This window comes from Brassica rapa, chromosome A06, assembly GCF_000309985.2.
Source record: "Brassica rapa cultivar Chiifu-401-42 chromosome A06, CAAS_Brap_v3.01, whole genome shotgun sequence".
Classification (NCBI taxonomy): domain Eukaryota; kingdom Viridiplantae; phylum Streptophyta; class Magnoliopsida; order Brassicales; family Brassicaceae; genus Brassica; species Brassica rapa.
This window is the reverse complement of record NC_024800.2, coordinates 9,109,148-9,126,601: the sequence shown is the minus strand read 5'-3', so window position 1 is coordinate 9,126,601 and position 17,454 is coordinate 9,109,148. Positions and strand designations below refer to the sequence as shown.

The 17,454-nt window shown below is 33.0% G+C and overlaps 2 protein-coding genes and 1 pseudogene across 2 annotated transcripts; 2 read left to right on the top strand and 1 right to left on the bottom strand.

Annotated features, from left to right (window-relative positions):
* Positions 1-254: 254 nt before the first annotated feature.
* On the top strand, positions 255-3,989 carry LOC103872965 (annotated as a pseudogene).
* LOC103872910 (vacuolar iron transporter homolog 1) lies at positions 1,024-5,408 on the bottom strand. The gene has a single exon (XM_033273217.1). It carries the CDS (start codon positions 4,805-4,807, stop codon positions 4,202-4,204), a length of 606 nt encoding a protein of 201 aa, XP_033129108.1. The 5' UTR covers positions 4,808-5,408; the 3' UTR covers positions 1,024-4,201.
* A 1,383-nt stretch (positions 5,409-6,791) lies between these two features.
* LOC103872909 (putative nuclease HARBI1) lies at positions 6,792-14,762 on the top strand. The gene is made up of 2 exons (XM_033273215.1): positions 6,792-7,327; positions 7,719-14,762. Exon 2 carries the CDS (start codon positions 10,418-10,420, stop codon positions 11,681-11,683), a length of 1,266 nt encoding a protein of 421 aa, XP_033129106.1. The 5' UTR covers positions 6,792-7,327; positions 7,719-10,417; the 3' UTR covers positions 11,684-14,762.
* The last annotated feature ends 2,692 nt before the right edge of the window (positions 14,763-17,454 follow it).

The window sequence follows — 17,454 nt, the reverse complement described above, 5'->3', positions numbered from 1 at the left end:
CGAGGAGATCATCTGGAGATACATATGATTGTTTGTCATTTAAAATTGCATCTTCGCTCCCACGTGTTGGTTTCCATTGATGCCCTCCCGGTAGTTCTTCACTGTCTCTATAATGCTCTCTAAAACTTTCTCCAACACAGCTCCTTTTACAGACTTGAGAGACTCAGTGGCATCGATCGTCAAATATATAGTCTCGAAATACTCGAGCTGCGTTATCAACTGGTGAAAACAGATAAGCATCATAAATTACTTAACACGGATGCAGATGTTTCTCTTTGGAGATTGCGCGGACATTATCTCACAAACTATATGTTTGTAGGGACTTTGGAGTTCCAGACAAGAGCATCAAGTGGCTGCTTCAATCTTCTCTCCACACTTTCTTCTCTCCCGATAAAAAAAATTCAACGAGGTCTTGAACTGGGTCTGTAGCTACGGTTTTGACCTGAAGAATGCTGGTTTTGTTCATGCTATGGTGGTTTTTTATTGGACGAGTGAGTCAACCATGGAATGGTAGTTGAATCTGTTCCAACGTTTTGGTTGGTCTAAAGAAGATTTTGTTGCAGAAGTTATGGAATTTCCAAACTGCACGACGGTTTCTGATGAGAAGATTATGTACACGATGGATTATCTTGTCAACATCATTGGTTTGAAGGCTAAAGACATTGTTGCGAGACCAGTGTTGTTGGGTCTGAGTATGGAGAAGAGAATCTAACCGAGGAGCCATGTGATTTCTTTACGTGCATCTGAAGGACTTGTGGAGAACGAAGATGTGAACTATTTCACTATGCTGAAGATAAAAAAGCTCCGAGTTCATGGATAAGTTTGTGGTGAAGCATCAGAAGTAGATGCCGGAACTTGTACACAACCTAACAAGGAATCGTTGAATCAAAATGACCTTGCGAGTTTGTTTGATTGGAGAAGTGAGAATGAAACATAACTTAATAACTGATATTGGTTGTGTACTTGTGGCTGAATGGTTTCTTGTCATGGTTTGATTAATGTTATGACATTTAATGTGCACAATGAAACGTAAACTTTAAAAGATTTGATTACCTAGTATTTTGAACATCATATAAGACAGTGAGAACATAACATAACTTATGTTCTCTATGAACATATAAAATTTAAAAGATTTGCTTACCTATTATGTTCTCTATGTATCCATTACTTTTCAGAAAATAATGCCACATGTTCTTTTTAACGAGGATGTGTGGGTTTACACGCAATCTCGTGCCAAAACAGAGCATGAAAATTAGCTTTACAAATTGGAATAATACAAAACACGACAGCAATTCCAAAAAGTAGTGTTCTCTTTTAGGAAAAGTGTCGGAGATCATTGATTTGTCATGCAAGCTTTTTTTTGTGGTCGAAGACGATCAAACTCTTACGTTACGAACATGTGGTGTTGCTCCTTGTAACGGAATTCATTTGTGTTTCTAGTATTGATTAAGAGTTTGAAATTGAAAAAATAAATACACAAACCACTTATTTTCATAAGCAAGAACGTAATATGGATACATTTCATTAGACTCAAGTTGATATTATAAATGATTAATTCCTAACGAGTTTTAACAACCATTTAACGGTTATTAGGAGGATTAGTTAGGTAGTTTTGATAAACTTCGTTACACATTTTTATATGTAAGTCTAACTAGGAGGATTCCTGAGCATTGCACATTTATAACAATTTTCAAAATGATAATTTTGTTTAATAAATATTAAATATAATTAATTTTTAGACTTTAATTTTACTGGTTTAAAAATTAAAGCTATAAATAATTATTTGTAATTTTAACTATTTCAGTATAAATTTATTGATATTTAGTTGAATTCAATAAAAGTTTAATTTGTATTTTCTAAAAAACATAACAATTATATTAAATTCAATGGCTGTATTTATTTTGATATCTCAATGTAGTAAATATGATTTTTATTTGTTTTACGATACATTAAACTGATAGAAACCATCTAGTAATGAATCTAGTAAATCAACAGTCAATCTTTCAACTTACATATTTTATCACGACTAAACGTGAATAAATTGATAGAAAATTAAATTATTTTTACTCCATTTAATTGATATTGGTTAAAATTGTAAACATATCTCATTATTAATATTTTTGACTTGGCTAATAATGATATATTCATTATAATCATATTTTAGAAAACTTAAAAAATATATAAATTTACATCGATGAAATTGTCTATCACATTAAGCCATGTCATATTTTTTTAGAAGTTATGTCATTTTTTGTGAGAATAAATGGGATGACGACATATAACAAAATTTCCTTCTAAAATATTTATGAATTTTTTATATTTTTAGGTGTGCATATACTATTATATTTATAATATAATATTATTTTAATTTTATTAATGTTAATAATGCTATATAAATTATTACCATATTTTAGAAAACTTACCAAAAACATGAATTTATATAAATAAAATTGTTCATGTCACAATTAGTATAATGTCATGTCATCTTTTTCGAAATCATGTTATCTTTATTTTGTGAAAATGAATATCATGATGAAACATAAACAAATCACTTCTTAGATAATGTATAGGGATAGATTCAAAATTTTACTCGTGTATGATTCCGCTTGCATCTTAGTGTATATAAATTAATATTATTTCTGCTTTGATCCATAAACTTACGCTTAACCAAATTTTTTGAATAAAACCAAACGGGATGGAAGAAAGTATTACGGAAATTTTTTCGTGTGTTGATAACTAGAGCTGCAAGTGTTTAAGTCTCAACGTAAAACTAGATTCTGACCTGTCCTTAAAAGGGCGGGTATATTTTGTTTTACATATTAATATAATTTTTAGTAATTATATTAAATATGTCAATAATTGGATAACAGTACACTTGTGCCATATGCATTTCAGAAATTATTTTTAAACTTTATTCTTAAAGTTTGCAACATATTATATTTTCTTAGTAGTTACCTAACATAATTCGTCAAAAATATTCGTACTCAAAAAATCCAATTCGGAATCAACCCAAAAATCAAAGTCTCATACTCTTTAGATCTGACCCATATACTCGAGTGATTCTGTTAAATATATATATATATATGGGTATATATATATGGGTTAATATGGCCTTCGGTAAATTACATAAAATTGAATAAATTTGTGATTCCGTAGATTTTGATGAAATTGTTATGATGTCATTCAAAAAAGAGAAAATGGTAATATATAAAAATTAATTAATTGATATGAAATATTAATAACCTATTATAAGATTATATTTTTTATTTTAGATTTAAAAGTTATTTTTTGATAATTTTAAGATATTAATGAACACTTGAAATAGTAATATATAGAGAAATTTATCAAGTACAAAATAGTACACTTTGGCAATAAACTTTTTTTTTTATGTAGAAGTATTTCATTTGAAAAATATCGTATTTTTCAAAAGTGTTATAAATATTACAATTATGGTTTTGTTGTCCAGTTTTTCAGGCCTCAACATTACACCGAATCAAGTGAGCATCTGAATTCTGAACACACACACATATATTAATCTTATGGTCATATTCTTCCACCCGCTCAAATATATTATGTAACCGTGAATTCTAAATCTTGTTTTAGAATACGTTAGACGTGACTTTTAAAATTTTGAATATTCTATATAGGTTAATTGGAGAGTGATTTTGAGACAATTAACTATTTTTTTAATTAGTTACAGAACCTAGAAATGATTACAGATTCAACCGAGTGATACTTTGGTATGTTCATCAAATATACAAACCTGGAATGTAACCATGGATTTTAATTAGTTAGTATTGATAAGAGTGATGGTCAAGAGAATATATGAATTAAAGGGGAAGTTAGTTTAATAACCATTTCGTAATATGTAGATTAAGGTAGTTTTAATATTTAAACATGTAATATTAATTTTAAATGCAGTTATATTTTAAGTTGGACTCAACTATTATCAATAGGACATGTTCCTAATTTAATAGTATTGATTTATCACACGCCATTTGACAGGTTTATATCACACATTTGTTTACATAAATCTAAAAACCAAGTCACGAATCCATACATTCCAAAGTTTCTTCTCATATGAGATATATATTCCAAAGTTTCTTATACGACAAAGCAAAAAAAAAAAAACGTAACCGCTTAAATTGTGTTGCATGAAACACGAAGAAGTGTTGGGTCACGTATGTAAAACACACACAAACTATGACATACCATGTGATCCAACCAGTTTGGTCAAGCCATACGTAACCGCCATAGCTAACCATCCTCCAATCAGAACCCTAGCCGACGACTTAACCACCGGTGCTTTCCCCAAAACCGCTCCTAACCACCCAAACATAACCAAAGCCAACGTCACCGCCGCCACAATCACTCCAATCCTCACTTTATACGTTTTCACAAACGCAGCCGCCAATAAAGGCACAATCGCTCCTATAGAAAACGCTAACGCAGACGCAGTAGCCGCTTTTATAGGGCTCGGAAGCTTCTCTTTGTCTATCACTCCTCCGTTATCTCTCTTCATCTGAGCCACCTCTATGTCGTACTGAGAGTAAACCGAGACAAACTCTCCGATCGCCATGCTACAAGCTCCGGCAACTAAACCCGCGAAACCGGTTAGAACCATGGTTTTGACGTCTGGCTTAATCGCACCGACACCCATCATAAGCGAAGCCGTCGTGACAAGACCGTCGTTGGCACCAAGCACGGCAGCTCGTAGCCATTGAGCTCGTTTGGAGTAATCGAAAGCCTTTTCTTGATCTTTCTCCATGTCTATGTTCAAGCTGTTGTTCACGTTATGGGACTCCATAGTTAAATCTTTTGATTTGGTTTTTATTTTCTTTTGTAGGTTGAAATGAGAAGATAGAGAATGTTTGATGAAGTGTGGAGGACACACGCCTAGATGAGTTATATTTATGGAGAGGTTTTGTGTAAAACTTTAATTTTTTTTATTTTTTAAAGAAGTTATGTGCTGGAGTAGAGTCGACGATTAAGTGGACCATCATCACCACTAATGGAAATACATTTAACTAGATTCGATCAAACGTGGACTGAATATCAAACGCCAACTGTTTCATCTTATTAACGAATTTGCTGTCATTAATTACTAATAATTTTTTTAATGAGTTTTATTTACCAAAACATAAAGTTTGACTACTACATTTATGTGGAGGAGCAATATCACCAGTAAGGAAGTAAATTTACGACTGGATACAATGTGACTAATTAACACCTGCCTGTTTACTTTACTCGTGAATTTGTTTTCCTTAATCAACAATTTTCTAAACTTGATTTTACTTGTCATTTAACAAAAGAAACAAAGTTTTATCTAACTACCAAACTAAGTTCATTTGTCACGGCTAGACCAACTTTTACACCGACGAAAATTGTGTAAGAATTCAAATAGAAAATGGGGTTTTCAAAAATGTGTGTGTTTAAATAAATTTATAACGATACTTTAACTTTAACTTTTACTACTTTTATGTTTATTCTCACCGTTTATAACTTTATATGCATAGACTTTGATCGTTAAAACTAGCGTAAAATGATGAATTGTAGCGGAACAAGTAAACACCTTAGCATTCTATCTTTTTCGAAAAGCTTAGAATATTGAAAATAGCAAAGTTTTAATCGTCTTTACACTATGATTACATGTTTGAAACGAACAAATCAAGTTTAGAAAGAGAATTAAAGTGGATTTCCGCGTACGCGCGATCGGTAAAGTTAAAGCATACCGATCGATACTTGGTATCAATATACCCGAAAAATCGATTTCATTTGAAACTTATTTTTTAAAAGGAACATTATACTTTTCTACCAAAAAACATAACACTTATAAATAATTGAAATAAAACGGGAAAGAAGGAAATAAATGTGAAACCACACACATTTGTTTTTTGGGTGGGTTACGGCCAAAGTAAATAAACAATCTGAGTAAGACCGAAAGGGGCAGTTACATACCTACAATATGAAGCTGTTCTGTCGTCTTCATGATATAAAGCCATGCATATATATGCCTTCTTCAGAAGAAAAAGATACAAAATAAAGTAAAACTGAAATTTCTCAATTTCTCAAACAATGACCAGGGCCGGCCTTGAGGGGAAGCCACCCAAACCAAGGATTAGGGCATCCAAATTAGTGGGGTATGTTTTTAAAAAAAATTTTATTAGTATGTAGTATATACATAAAAAAAATCTGTAGATTATTCTGTTAAAATATTATCTATTGGGCATATTTAGTTATTATAAGATTTGTCAAACTTTTTAAATATATTAGTAAATTTATATTTTAGGTTGAGTGAGTTGGCTATGTTATCAATTGAGACTGCTATGGTCGAAAAACTTGACTATAAGAGTTTAATGGATGATTTTGCAGGAAAAAATAAAAGAAAATCTATATATCAGCAATAATTGTTTTTATATCAATGTTTTTTATAAACATATTATGAAATTTGATTTTTTAATGAAAATTTAAGTTATTTTTTATACTGTTTTGTGATCTTGATAAAACATGTACGAGGGCATAGTTTTAAATTTTGATTGGGGCAATATAAAAGGTTGGTCCGGCACTGAATGACCTAGTGGTCTACAAAGCCTGTTGCCTACAATTAAGTTTCTTAAACTTTTAATTATATAGTTTTTTCTTGACTTCTTTATACTACCAGTTTAGCACAGAACCGCATAAGGTATCTTTTGGCAACTGTATTTATCACATATTGACTCAAAACACTATATTCAAATTTAGAAAATGATTAATTTAATTTATTTTCTAAAATCAACTGAAAATTAATTTGATTGATAGTTAATTCATTTGCAAGTAATATAAAATGAAGAAATTTATAAAATTTTCAGATTTTCTTATCTCTTAGTAAATAAAAACTAAGAGCATCTTTAACGTTAGGAACCAATAAGAGTTACCAAAAGAAAAAAAAAATTAATATTATAATATTTTATTTACTTTTTATTTTCTTGTAAAAAGTAAAACCAATAACCAACTGACACATATGTATATGTATGTATGTTTCGAAACTATCTCTAAGAGCACCCACAACCGTGGATTTTGATCAATCCTTAGACAAAATCCGTAGGATTAGGGTATTAAAAAAATAATATTTATGCTTAATGGAGGAAGGACTGCGCCGTCGCGAGGGTTTAGACGGATCGAATCCTTAGACACGTGGCTTCTTCTGAGTGGGTGCGTGGGCTATGCGTTTGGGTGGGGTCAAAAAAAAAAATCATTTTCCATCGAAACCGAAAAAAAAAAAAGTTAAGGAGAGAAAGGCGATTTACAGGCGATCTCTCTCGATCTCGCTCCCTCGGCTCCAGCTAAGGTAAATCGAAGCTTTAACTCCTAGATTTCTTGATTAAGATCACTCTTCATGTTCTCTGTTCTCTATTAAGGGTTTGGTGGTGTGGTTTCGACCGAATTTAGTTAAATTGAGAAATTAGGATTTGGAAAAATTTTGGGGATAAATCGTTATTTCTTGTTTATGGATTGTATCGGTCTCGGATATCCTCTTTGTGTCTATACGTATTGAAACAGGTTGTAGTTTCAAGCGATTTGCCGTTTCTTAACTGTTTTCAATTGAAACCTTTTTAGTGATATTGTTATCTTATATGTGTTCGAATTCACTTTGTTGATGTTGTTTTCGTTCCTTCTAGCCAGTTTGCTTCCTTCTCGTCAATTTGCTTTAACTCTGTCTGTTTTCAATTTCTTTTCAGGTTTACGATAATGGGACAATACAGTTACAGCCAGCCATCTTCATCATCAAACTCTCAAGACTTAAACTCCCTCCTTCAAGCCGAAGCAGAGATGTACGCGGCTGAAGCTGAGATAAGTCAGTGGAATGCAGAGGCCATTCACAACGAACCATCACAAGAGGGTGATGATGGAATCCCCAGGACATGCTACTGTGGGTCGGAGCCTGTTCACGGTTATTCCCAAACTCCTAAAGATCCATACCGACGGTACATTACGTGCCCCAATGCTGATGATGGAGACTGCCACGTCTGGAAATGGTGGGACGTGGCCGTCGAGGAGGAGATGAGGGACATTCAGACGGAGCTTAGTGAGCTTAAGGGTGAAGCCAATGAGCGTGAGCAGAAGCTGCTCATCCTTGAGAAGAGAATAGGCGAGCTTACAAAGAAGAAATCAGGAGCTAAGCTAATGGTCTTTACCATAGTTTTAGTAGGGTTGGTGTTACTTATAAATGTGCTAGGTTAGTTTCTTTAATTGTTTCATCTCTTTTAGTTATCAAATTTTATAGTTTGAGAAAGTTGATTGTTTGTTCTTCTTTTTCAGGAAAAATTGAGAAGGATTCAAAGGAGTGGGGTGTACCAGCTATGTTTCTTTAACGAGGTAATTTTTTAACTTTCTGGTGTTTTAACTATTGAAAACTATTAGTGGTGTTTTAGAAACCGGAAGGAAAAATAGCTACAAAACTTAAGTTGCTAGCTACGGTTGCGGGTTTACTTAGTCAAAGAGTTAATGAAACTCAATTGCTTTCCACCCTATGAGCTGGTTTGATTTGATGTGCTTTTATTGGTGTAGAATAGTCAAAAAACTTAAGTTGCTAGTAGCTACCATTGTACTTTACTTAGTAGAATAGTTAATGAAACTCAACTGCTGTGGTGTGATTGCTTTTAATTAGTTAAGTGATAGAAGGCTTATTAATAAGCCCTCTGTGTCACTAGTAGAGTGTCACAGAGAAGCAATTGAAACCATGCCTAATAACTCACAAAGTTTTACTAGCTTTCTCCTTAGTCAAAATACAGTTGACCTTGATTCACCAGAACCTTTTTGGTTCGGTAGTCAAGGTCCTGATGCGTCTGGTAGCGAGGTTCCTGTTGCGTCTCCTGTGCTGTCTGGTACCGACGTTGGTGCTAAGTCTGGTGTGAATTCTAACCCTGAGAGGAGGAAATGGACTCTAGCAGAGGATAAAATCCTTATTGGTGCTTGGCTAAACACCAGTAAGGACCCTGTGGTGAGCAACGAGCAGAAAACCGGTGCTTTCTGGTTCCGTATAGTTGAGTACTACAACGCCAGTCCCCTCCTCGCTGGGACAATACGGAGAGAACTAATGTCTTGTAAGCAGAGGTGGGCAAGGATAAACGGCGACGTTGCCAAGTTTGCTGGCTCCTATGATGCGGCTCTGAGGGAGCAGAGAAGTAGGCAAAACGATGATGATGTGATGAAAACGGCGTTAGACATTTTCTTCAAAACGTTCGGCTACAAGTTCGCCATGGATCACAGCTGGAGGGAGCTGAGGCACGACCAGAAATGGTGCTCCTTATATCCGGCAAAGGAGAAGCGCAAACAAGCTGTGGAGGTGGATACAGAAGAAGAGCAGTTTGTCGATCCAGAGGTTAGACCACCAGGGGTAAAGGCTGCGAAAGCTGGTAAGAAGAAGAAGAGTGGCAGGGAGGAGGAGTTGTCGCAGCTACAGGGGGTTTTAGAAATTAAACAAAAACTGTCAAAACAGAAGCTTCTTGATCGTTTACTCGCAAAAACAGAACCTCTCTCTGAAATGGAAATCAGTCTTAAGATCAAACTAATGTCAGAAATGTTATGATATTTTATTAATCTTGCTTTTTAGGTATTATAACTATTTTGTGTACTTGATCACTCTGTTATTTGGTCGAAATTGATATTTTTAAAAATGCTTACTAACTCTTATCACTCTGTTTTGACAGGTTGACGCATGTGGGAAGGAGTCACGGGTGCATTTGGTCTGTAGCTCTTGTGGGAAGGAGTCACGGGTGTTGCAGGAGCCACGGGTGTTGTAGGAGTCACGGATGACTCTGTTTCCTTTAGTATAAGTAGTAGTGTTGTAGTTGTCTCTGAGAGTTTGTATTAATCAACTCTCTTTGTTTTCCTCGGAGCTGTTCTTATCTACCACTGCACTGAAGTTTAGGTAATCTACTCTATTTGTTTTCAAACTTGGAAAAAAACGTGTATCCTCTATATTTGAATGAATGTCTGATCCCTTCTAGTATTTGCTTGTTCGGACTAATACCATCTAATAATATTTAGAAATTCCTTCTAGTGCACATTTGAACCATATAGAGTTTCAAATGACTATGATTGATACGTTTTAAATGGTATCACGATAATGAGTCTACACGTTTTAAATGGATGTGAACATATAATAGTTAGAAATTCAGTTGATTACGATCACGATTATGAGTCTTGGGTTGTAGTCTTACTTGAAATTATTATTAGCCTGTAGCACAAATTTGATTACGAGTCAAACCAAACCAATAATGAACTTTAATGTGGAGTAAACCAATGAAACCAATGTTGAAATTTAATGGAATTTGATTATGTAACATTGCCCTTTTGTTTAAAATAATATTTTGGTTAAAACTATAATAAAAATGTCTATCCAATCTTATTTGTTTAAGATAATTATTTTCTAGAAATGTCATCATCTTCATCCGATGAAGTCGATGCAAGATTGGACGAAATTTGTGATGAATACGTGGAAGAAATATACAACGACATAGTGGAGACCCAAACCATACCACAAAGGACACGTCAGTATGTTGAACGACACCGCGAAGGAGGACAAGACCAGTTATGGAATGACTATTTCAGCGAAGATCCGACATTCTCGACTGCAATATTCAGACGCCGTTTTCGCATGAATAAGAATTTATTCTTGCGTCTTGTTCATGGCCTAGAAGAGTACTTTCCATTCTTCCAGCAAAGAAGAGATGCAACCGGGAGATGGAGTCTTACGGCACTACAAAAATGTACTGCTGCTATTCGACTGCTTGCTTATGGTAATGCGGCTGACACCGTTGATGAATATCTCCGACTTGCTGAGACCACTGCACTTTCGTGTTTACATAATTTCACAGACGGAATTATACAATTATTCGGAAATGAGTATCTACGACGACCCACACCGGAGGATCTCCAACGGCTATTAGATATTGGAGAGAAACGAGGGTTTCCTGGGATGGTCGGGAGCATTGATTGTATGCATTGGGAGTGGAAAAACTGCCCAACCGCTTGGAAAGGACAATATGCACGTGGATCGGGAAAACCGACAATTGTCTTAGAGGCGGTAGCTTCTCAAGATCTTTGGATATGGCACGCCTTTTTTGGTCCTCCAGGTACCTTAAACGATATTAATGTTCTCGATCGATCTCCTGTTTTTGATGACATTTTACAAGGTCGAGCTCCGAGGGTAAAGTACATGGTCAACAGACACACGTATAAGTTGGCGTACTACCTCACAGACGGTATATATCCAAAATGGTCGACATTTATCCAATCTATCACACTCCCACAAACTCCTCAACATGAGTTATTTGCTAAAGTTCAAGAAGCAACCCAAAAAGATGTGGAGCGGGCTTTTGGAGTTTTGCAATCTCGATTTGCAATTGATAGAAATCCGGTTAAAACATTGAACAAAGAAAAGATAGGGAAGATTATGAGAGCATGTATCATACTCCACAATATGATAGTCGAAGATGAACGGGATGGATACTCTCGTATTGATATATCTGAATTTGAAGAAGGAGACGCCTCCAGATGTTCAGAGGTGGAAACCGAGATGCCAACAAATCTGAACAATATCTTTCCCACTCTGAATGATCTTCGTGATAGGCAAACGCATGAAAGATTGAAGAATGATTTAATCCAAAATATTTGGAATAAATTTGGTGATGAAGATTAACAATTATTCTATATTTATGTAAAATTTTTGTTTTTATGTTTAATTAATGTATTTTATGTTTAATTATTGTTTTAATGTAAATTTATTGTATTTTTATGTTAAGTTATGGATTAATTAATGTATTAATTAATGTATTTTATGTTAAATTAATGTATTTTTTGTTTATTTATATTTCATTAAAATAAATATTTTTTTTCCTAAGGATTCTAACTTAAGGATCACCATTGTACACACATTTTTAACAAGAGTCCTTAACTATTCAAAAAAAAAAAAAATTTATTACTTTAATAATCCTATGGACTCCGCAATGAGTGCCACCATTGTGGATGCTCTTACGGTGGTTGTTTTAGAACCGTTCTCCTTTCTCTTTCGTACCTTTTTATTATTTACTTTATTTTATTTTTAAAACGTATGTCAAAAACCTAGCGTTAAAGATGCTTTAAATTAATGCTAAAATTATTTTATTCATTGTTCTTATATTCCTAAATTTTCCCGTGTAAGGCTTTTTTGACTACATGAAACTGTATGGATTAGTTGTCGGCTGATTCATTTTTCCTTGTACATGAAATTATTTTATTCATTGTTTTTTACCCTTGTTTTTATATTCCTAAATTTTCTCTAAGGGGGGCTTATTGGATTGAGGTTTTCAAAAGTTTTTTGGGATTTTAGATCTGCTAGAATTTAGATGGGATTTAAAGATTTTGGTGGGGTTTTGGAGATTTTGGTGGGAATTTAAATAGGTGATTTCGGTAGAATTTAAAAATAAAATAACAAAACAACATAAACTTTCCAAACTGTCGTCTTGTGTTGATACTGATTTATTGTAACAGTACACAGGGAGAACCCAGTGAAATCGAGCGTCACTCTCTACTTCTATAGTTTTTTTTTATGGTTTCACAATGGTCCTCCGTGCTCAATAACATAAACATGCCCAATAGACTCCAACTGTGATATGATCAATAGACTCGAGAGTCACTCTCTACTTTATTTACATACTCTTCGTTTCCTCTGTGCTATGATCAATAGACTCCGACTGATTCCTGAGATTTTGATTATCCTCAAGCAGCCTATCAATCTCCATAAGAAACCAGCCAGCTTGTTTCTCAGAGCCTTTGTTTCAGCGTGTGCACTTTTCAGTTCTTAGCATTTCCTTTCACTTTGAAATTCTAGTTTCTTGATCTTCGCCTTTAAAGAAGCGATGTCTTCCCCAGGAGCTTTAGTTTCTTCCCCCCTCTTGTTTTTCCCGTTCTCAAAACCTCTGTTATGTTTCTTTGAAGTCTCTATTGTCTTCCTCAATAACTGAAGCTCTCTTATGTAATTTGTAGTCAATCAACCATGAGCAAGAGAAATAGCACAACCCTGAATTATATAATATGACCAGTAACCAATAAAGAATCTAACCTTAAAGCAAAACAGAAGGTTAGTGAGGCAATGAAGTGAAATGTGAAGGAAAAAGTGAGATAATACTCCAACTGTATATCTACATATGGTTCGTTAATTTACATATATGTTTGCAAACAGTGGATTAACAGCTGTGCGGAGCCTACAATTGATGACTACCAAAAAAACTCAACATGAAGACATTGCATATTATCGACACTGTTCAATGAAACTTCTAAACAAAGTTTAGACTTGGGTGTTACATGGATGCGTACACAACGCATCAGAGTGAGATGTGCCCTCATTTTTCTTTTCTGGTTGTAACTTTTATGAATACAAAATCCAATTAGACTTTTAACAGACATGAACCACTTGATTCATCGAGAATCCGAGATCAAAGTATTCACCGGAAACTATTAATGAAGAGGTCTATAATTAAAATATTAATACAGTTTCCGAAGTGACGAACCCAATTCTCCTATTTTGACTTCATCTTTATGGTCTTATCAATCCAACCCTTTGAACTCGTCGGATTCTTCTCCGATCACATTCTACTTCTTCCAGGTGAAAGCTTCTATTTCCGATCGGCACAAAGCAGATAACACTAGGAGGAGCCGACTCAAAATTCCAGCAGCTTTTTAATCGCCATACCAGCAATTCCAACTGGTTCCATTACTTTCTCCAATTTTTTATCGCCATTAAAAGTCTAAACGAAAAAATGGAAGAACTGTTCTGTTTTATCAAAAACCATCTCATAAGGTGGTATTTGTCACAACTGGATTTTCACTATGAATTACTTCTCAAACCATCCCAAATAACTTTTGATAAAATCCATTGATGAAATTCTCATTTTTCAATAAGGGGGAATTTTACGGGATTTGTATGAATAACTAATCCAATAAGAGGGGATTTAGTAGACTTTCTATAAGTCCTTGATTCAATAAGGGGGGATTTCAAGAAAAAATAAAATTCTTTCAAATTCTCGGTTCAATAAGCCCCACTAAGAAAATTTTTATTTAAAATATGGATTAGTTGTCGGCTGATTCATTTTCGTTTTTCTCCCTTTTTTGACTACACGAAACTGTGAAAGCGTTTTTCCTATAAAGTGAAAATAAAAAACAACTCTCTCATTCTTTACTTTCTGTTAACTGAACGTACTTTTGTTCTCGACAAGGAATGAACCTATTCAATCGCACATACAGTTTTTGTTACTCACTGGATTTTTTCAGTGTTTGACCAAATGTGATAATGAATAATACATACATATATTTTGATACGACTGTTTGATAATCATCATCATATCTATATCTTCTGTTCTATATACATTTAATAAAAGAGGGATCCATTAGGAATTGGTCAAATGGATTAACACTACAAGAAAACAGCATAATTCTGATGGACATTCTGACGGAAAATGAGATTCTCGGAATATTCCGACGAATTTCCGAGGAAATTCCGAGGAAAACCAAAATTTGGGTTTCCTCGGCATTTCTTCGAAATATACCGATGAAATACCGAGGAAATAATATTCCTCGGAAAACACCGACGAATATCCGAGGATATATTATAGCCGCTACAGAGCCCTTGGGGGATTTTAAAAATTCCGAGGAAATTCCGAGGGATAATAGGATTTAGGTATTTCCTCGGAATTTCCTCGGAATAGTCTGAGACATTTCCGAGGAAGTAGGGTTTATAAACCGAAAACAACGTTTTGCGGTTTGAATAACACTTATATAACCTTTATTAAGTGTCTTAGACTGATTATGAAGTCAAAAATTTGTTTCTTACCCAATAATAAACACTTTTCCGATTGTATGAACGAAATCCCCACAACATAAGAGAAACACTTATACACTTTAATGAACGGTAAAGGGAATACTTACAATTCGTTTTGAAATTTTGTTATTTCATGGTTTATGATCATTTATACAAAGATTCCTCAATGGTATGCATTGCATTTGTATAAGAAATGATATAGGGCAAAAAAATTTGATGTTTTGAAACCTCAAACATGTGTTCCTCAGAATTTCCTCAGAATATTCCGAGGAAATTCCGAGGAACACTTGTTTTTCCTCGGAATTTTCTCGGAATATTCTGAGGCTTTTCCGAGGAAGTAGGGTTTTTAAACCGAAAACAACGTTTTGCGGTTTGAATAACACTTATATAACCCTTATTAAGTGTCTTAGACTGATTATGAAGTCAAAAATTTGTTTCTTACCCTATAATAAACACTTTTCCGATTGTATGAACGAAATCCCCACAACATAAGAGAAACACTTATACACTTTAATAAAAGGTAAAGAGAATACTTAAAATTCGTTTTGAAATTTTGTTATTTCATGGTTTATGATCATCTATACAAAGATTCCTCAATGGTATGCATTGCATTTGTATAAGAAATTATATAGGGCAAAAAAATTGATGTTTTGAAATCCAAAACATGTGTTCCTCGGAATTTCCTCGGAATATTCTGAGGCTTTTCCGAAGAAGTAGGGTTTTTAAACCGAAAACAACGTTTTGCGGTTTGAATAACACTTATATAACCCTTATTAAGTGTCTTAGACTGATTATGAAGTCAAAAATTTGTTTCTTACCCTATAATAAACACTTTTCCGATTGTATGAACGAAATCCCCACAACATAAGAGAAACACCTATACACTTTAATGAACGGTAAAGGGAATACATACAATTCGTTTTGAAATTTTGTTATTTCATGGTTTATGATCATCTATACAAAGATTCCTCAATGGTATGCATTGCATTTGTATAAGAAATGATATAGGACAAAAAATTTTGATGTTTTGAAACCCCAAACATGTGTTCCTCGGAATTTCCTCGGAATATTCCGAGGAAATTCCGATGGATATTTAAGTGGCCGTCGGAATTTCCTCGGAATATTTAACCGGGCAAACAAGCCGCCAAATATTTCGCGAAAATTGAAATTGAAAATACCGAGGAAATTCCGACGGATAGTTTCCGTCGGACCCTAGGTTTTATAGACATGAGACGCTTCTTCTTCCCCATTTCTCTCTTCCTCCTCCGGTGATCTCTCTCTTCTTCCGGCGATTTCCCCCTTCTCTCGCGACGATCTCTCCGGCGAATCCTCTCTATTCCTACACAAATCATGTAAGGACCCTATCCCACTCTCTTAGGTTCTATTTGTTAGGTTTTTAAGTAGATTTGATGATTTTAGAAGTTTTTTGTTAGATTTTTGTTAGGGTGATTGGTTAGGATTGTGATTTGGTTGTGTAATAGGTTTAGAATTCTGATTTGGTTGGATAATTTGTTGTGTTGAATTGATTTAGAACTTTTCATAAAAATTTTATTATTTTTGTATTTACAAAATCGATTTTGAATTTTACAAAATGTTTTTTGTATATAAATTCGATTTTTGGATTTATAAAAGATGATTTCATATTTATAAAAATATTTATATTTATTAAAACATTTTTTTGATTTATAAACACTATTTTATTATTTTTTGTATTTATAAAAACTATTTTTAAATATACAAAACGTTTTTTGTATATAAATTCGATTTTTGGATTTATAAAAGATGATTTCATATTTATAAAAATATTTATATTTATAAAACTAATTTTGTATTTATAAAACACTTTTTTGATTTATAAACACTATTTTATTATTTTTTGTATTTATAAAAACTATTTTGTATTTATAAAAAGATGATTTCATATCTATAAAAATATTTATATTTATAAAACTAATTTTGTATTTATAAAACACTTTTTTGATTTATAAACATTATTTTATTATTTTTTATATTTATAAAAACTATTTTGTATTTATAAAAAGATGATTTCATATTTATAAAAATATTTATATTTATAAAACTAATTTTGTATTTATAAAACATTTTTTTGATTTATAAACACTATTTTATTATTTTTTGTATTTATAAAAACTATTTTGTATTTATAGAAAGATGATTTCATATTTATAAAAATATTTATATTTATAAAACTAATTTTGTATTTATAAAACATTTTTGATTTATAAACACTATTTTATTATTTTTGTATTTATAAAAACTATTTTTAAATATATAAAACGTTTTTTGTATATAAATTCGATTTTTGTATTTATAAAAACTATTTTTAAATATGTTTTTCAATTAATATTTATTAAAACCATTTTTAAATATGTTTTCTATTTCAATTATAATTTTATATTTTCGAATTTCAATTTAAAAAAATAAATTTATAATTTTTTTTTAATTTTAGAAATATTCCGAGGAAGTGTATCCATCGGGATATTCCGACGACAACTTCCTCGGAATTTTCCGAGGAAGTGCTCCCTCGGTATATTCCGAGGACCTGTCCGACGAACTGGTGGTCCTCGGAGTTTTCTCAGAAATTCATTTCCTCG

Bases quoted from the DNA above. Each gene is read 5' to 3' on its own strand.
- LOC103872910 (XM_033273217.1), bottom strand. From the start codon at position 4,807: ATGGAGTCCCATAACGTGAACAACAGCTTGAACATAGACATGGAGAAA.
- LOC103872909 (XM_033273215.1), top strand. From the start codon at position 10,418: ATGTCATCATCTTCATCCGATGAAGTCGATGCAAGATTGGACGAAATT.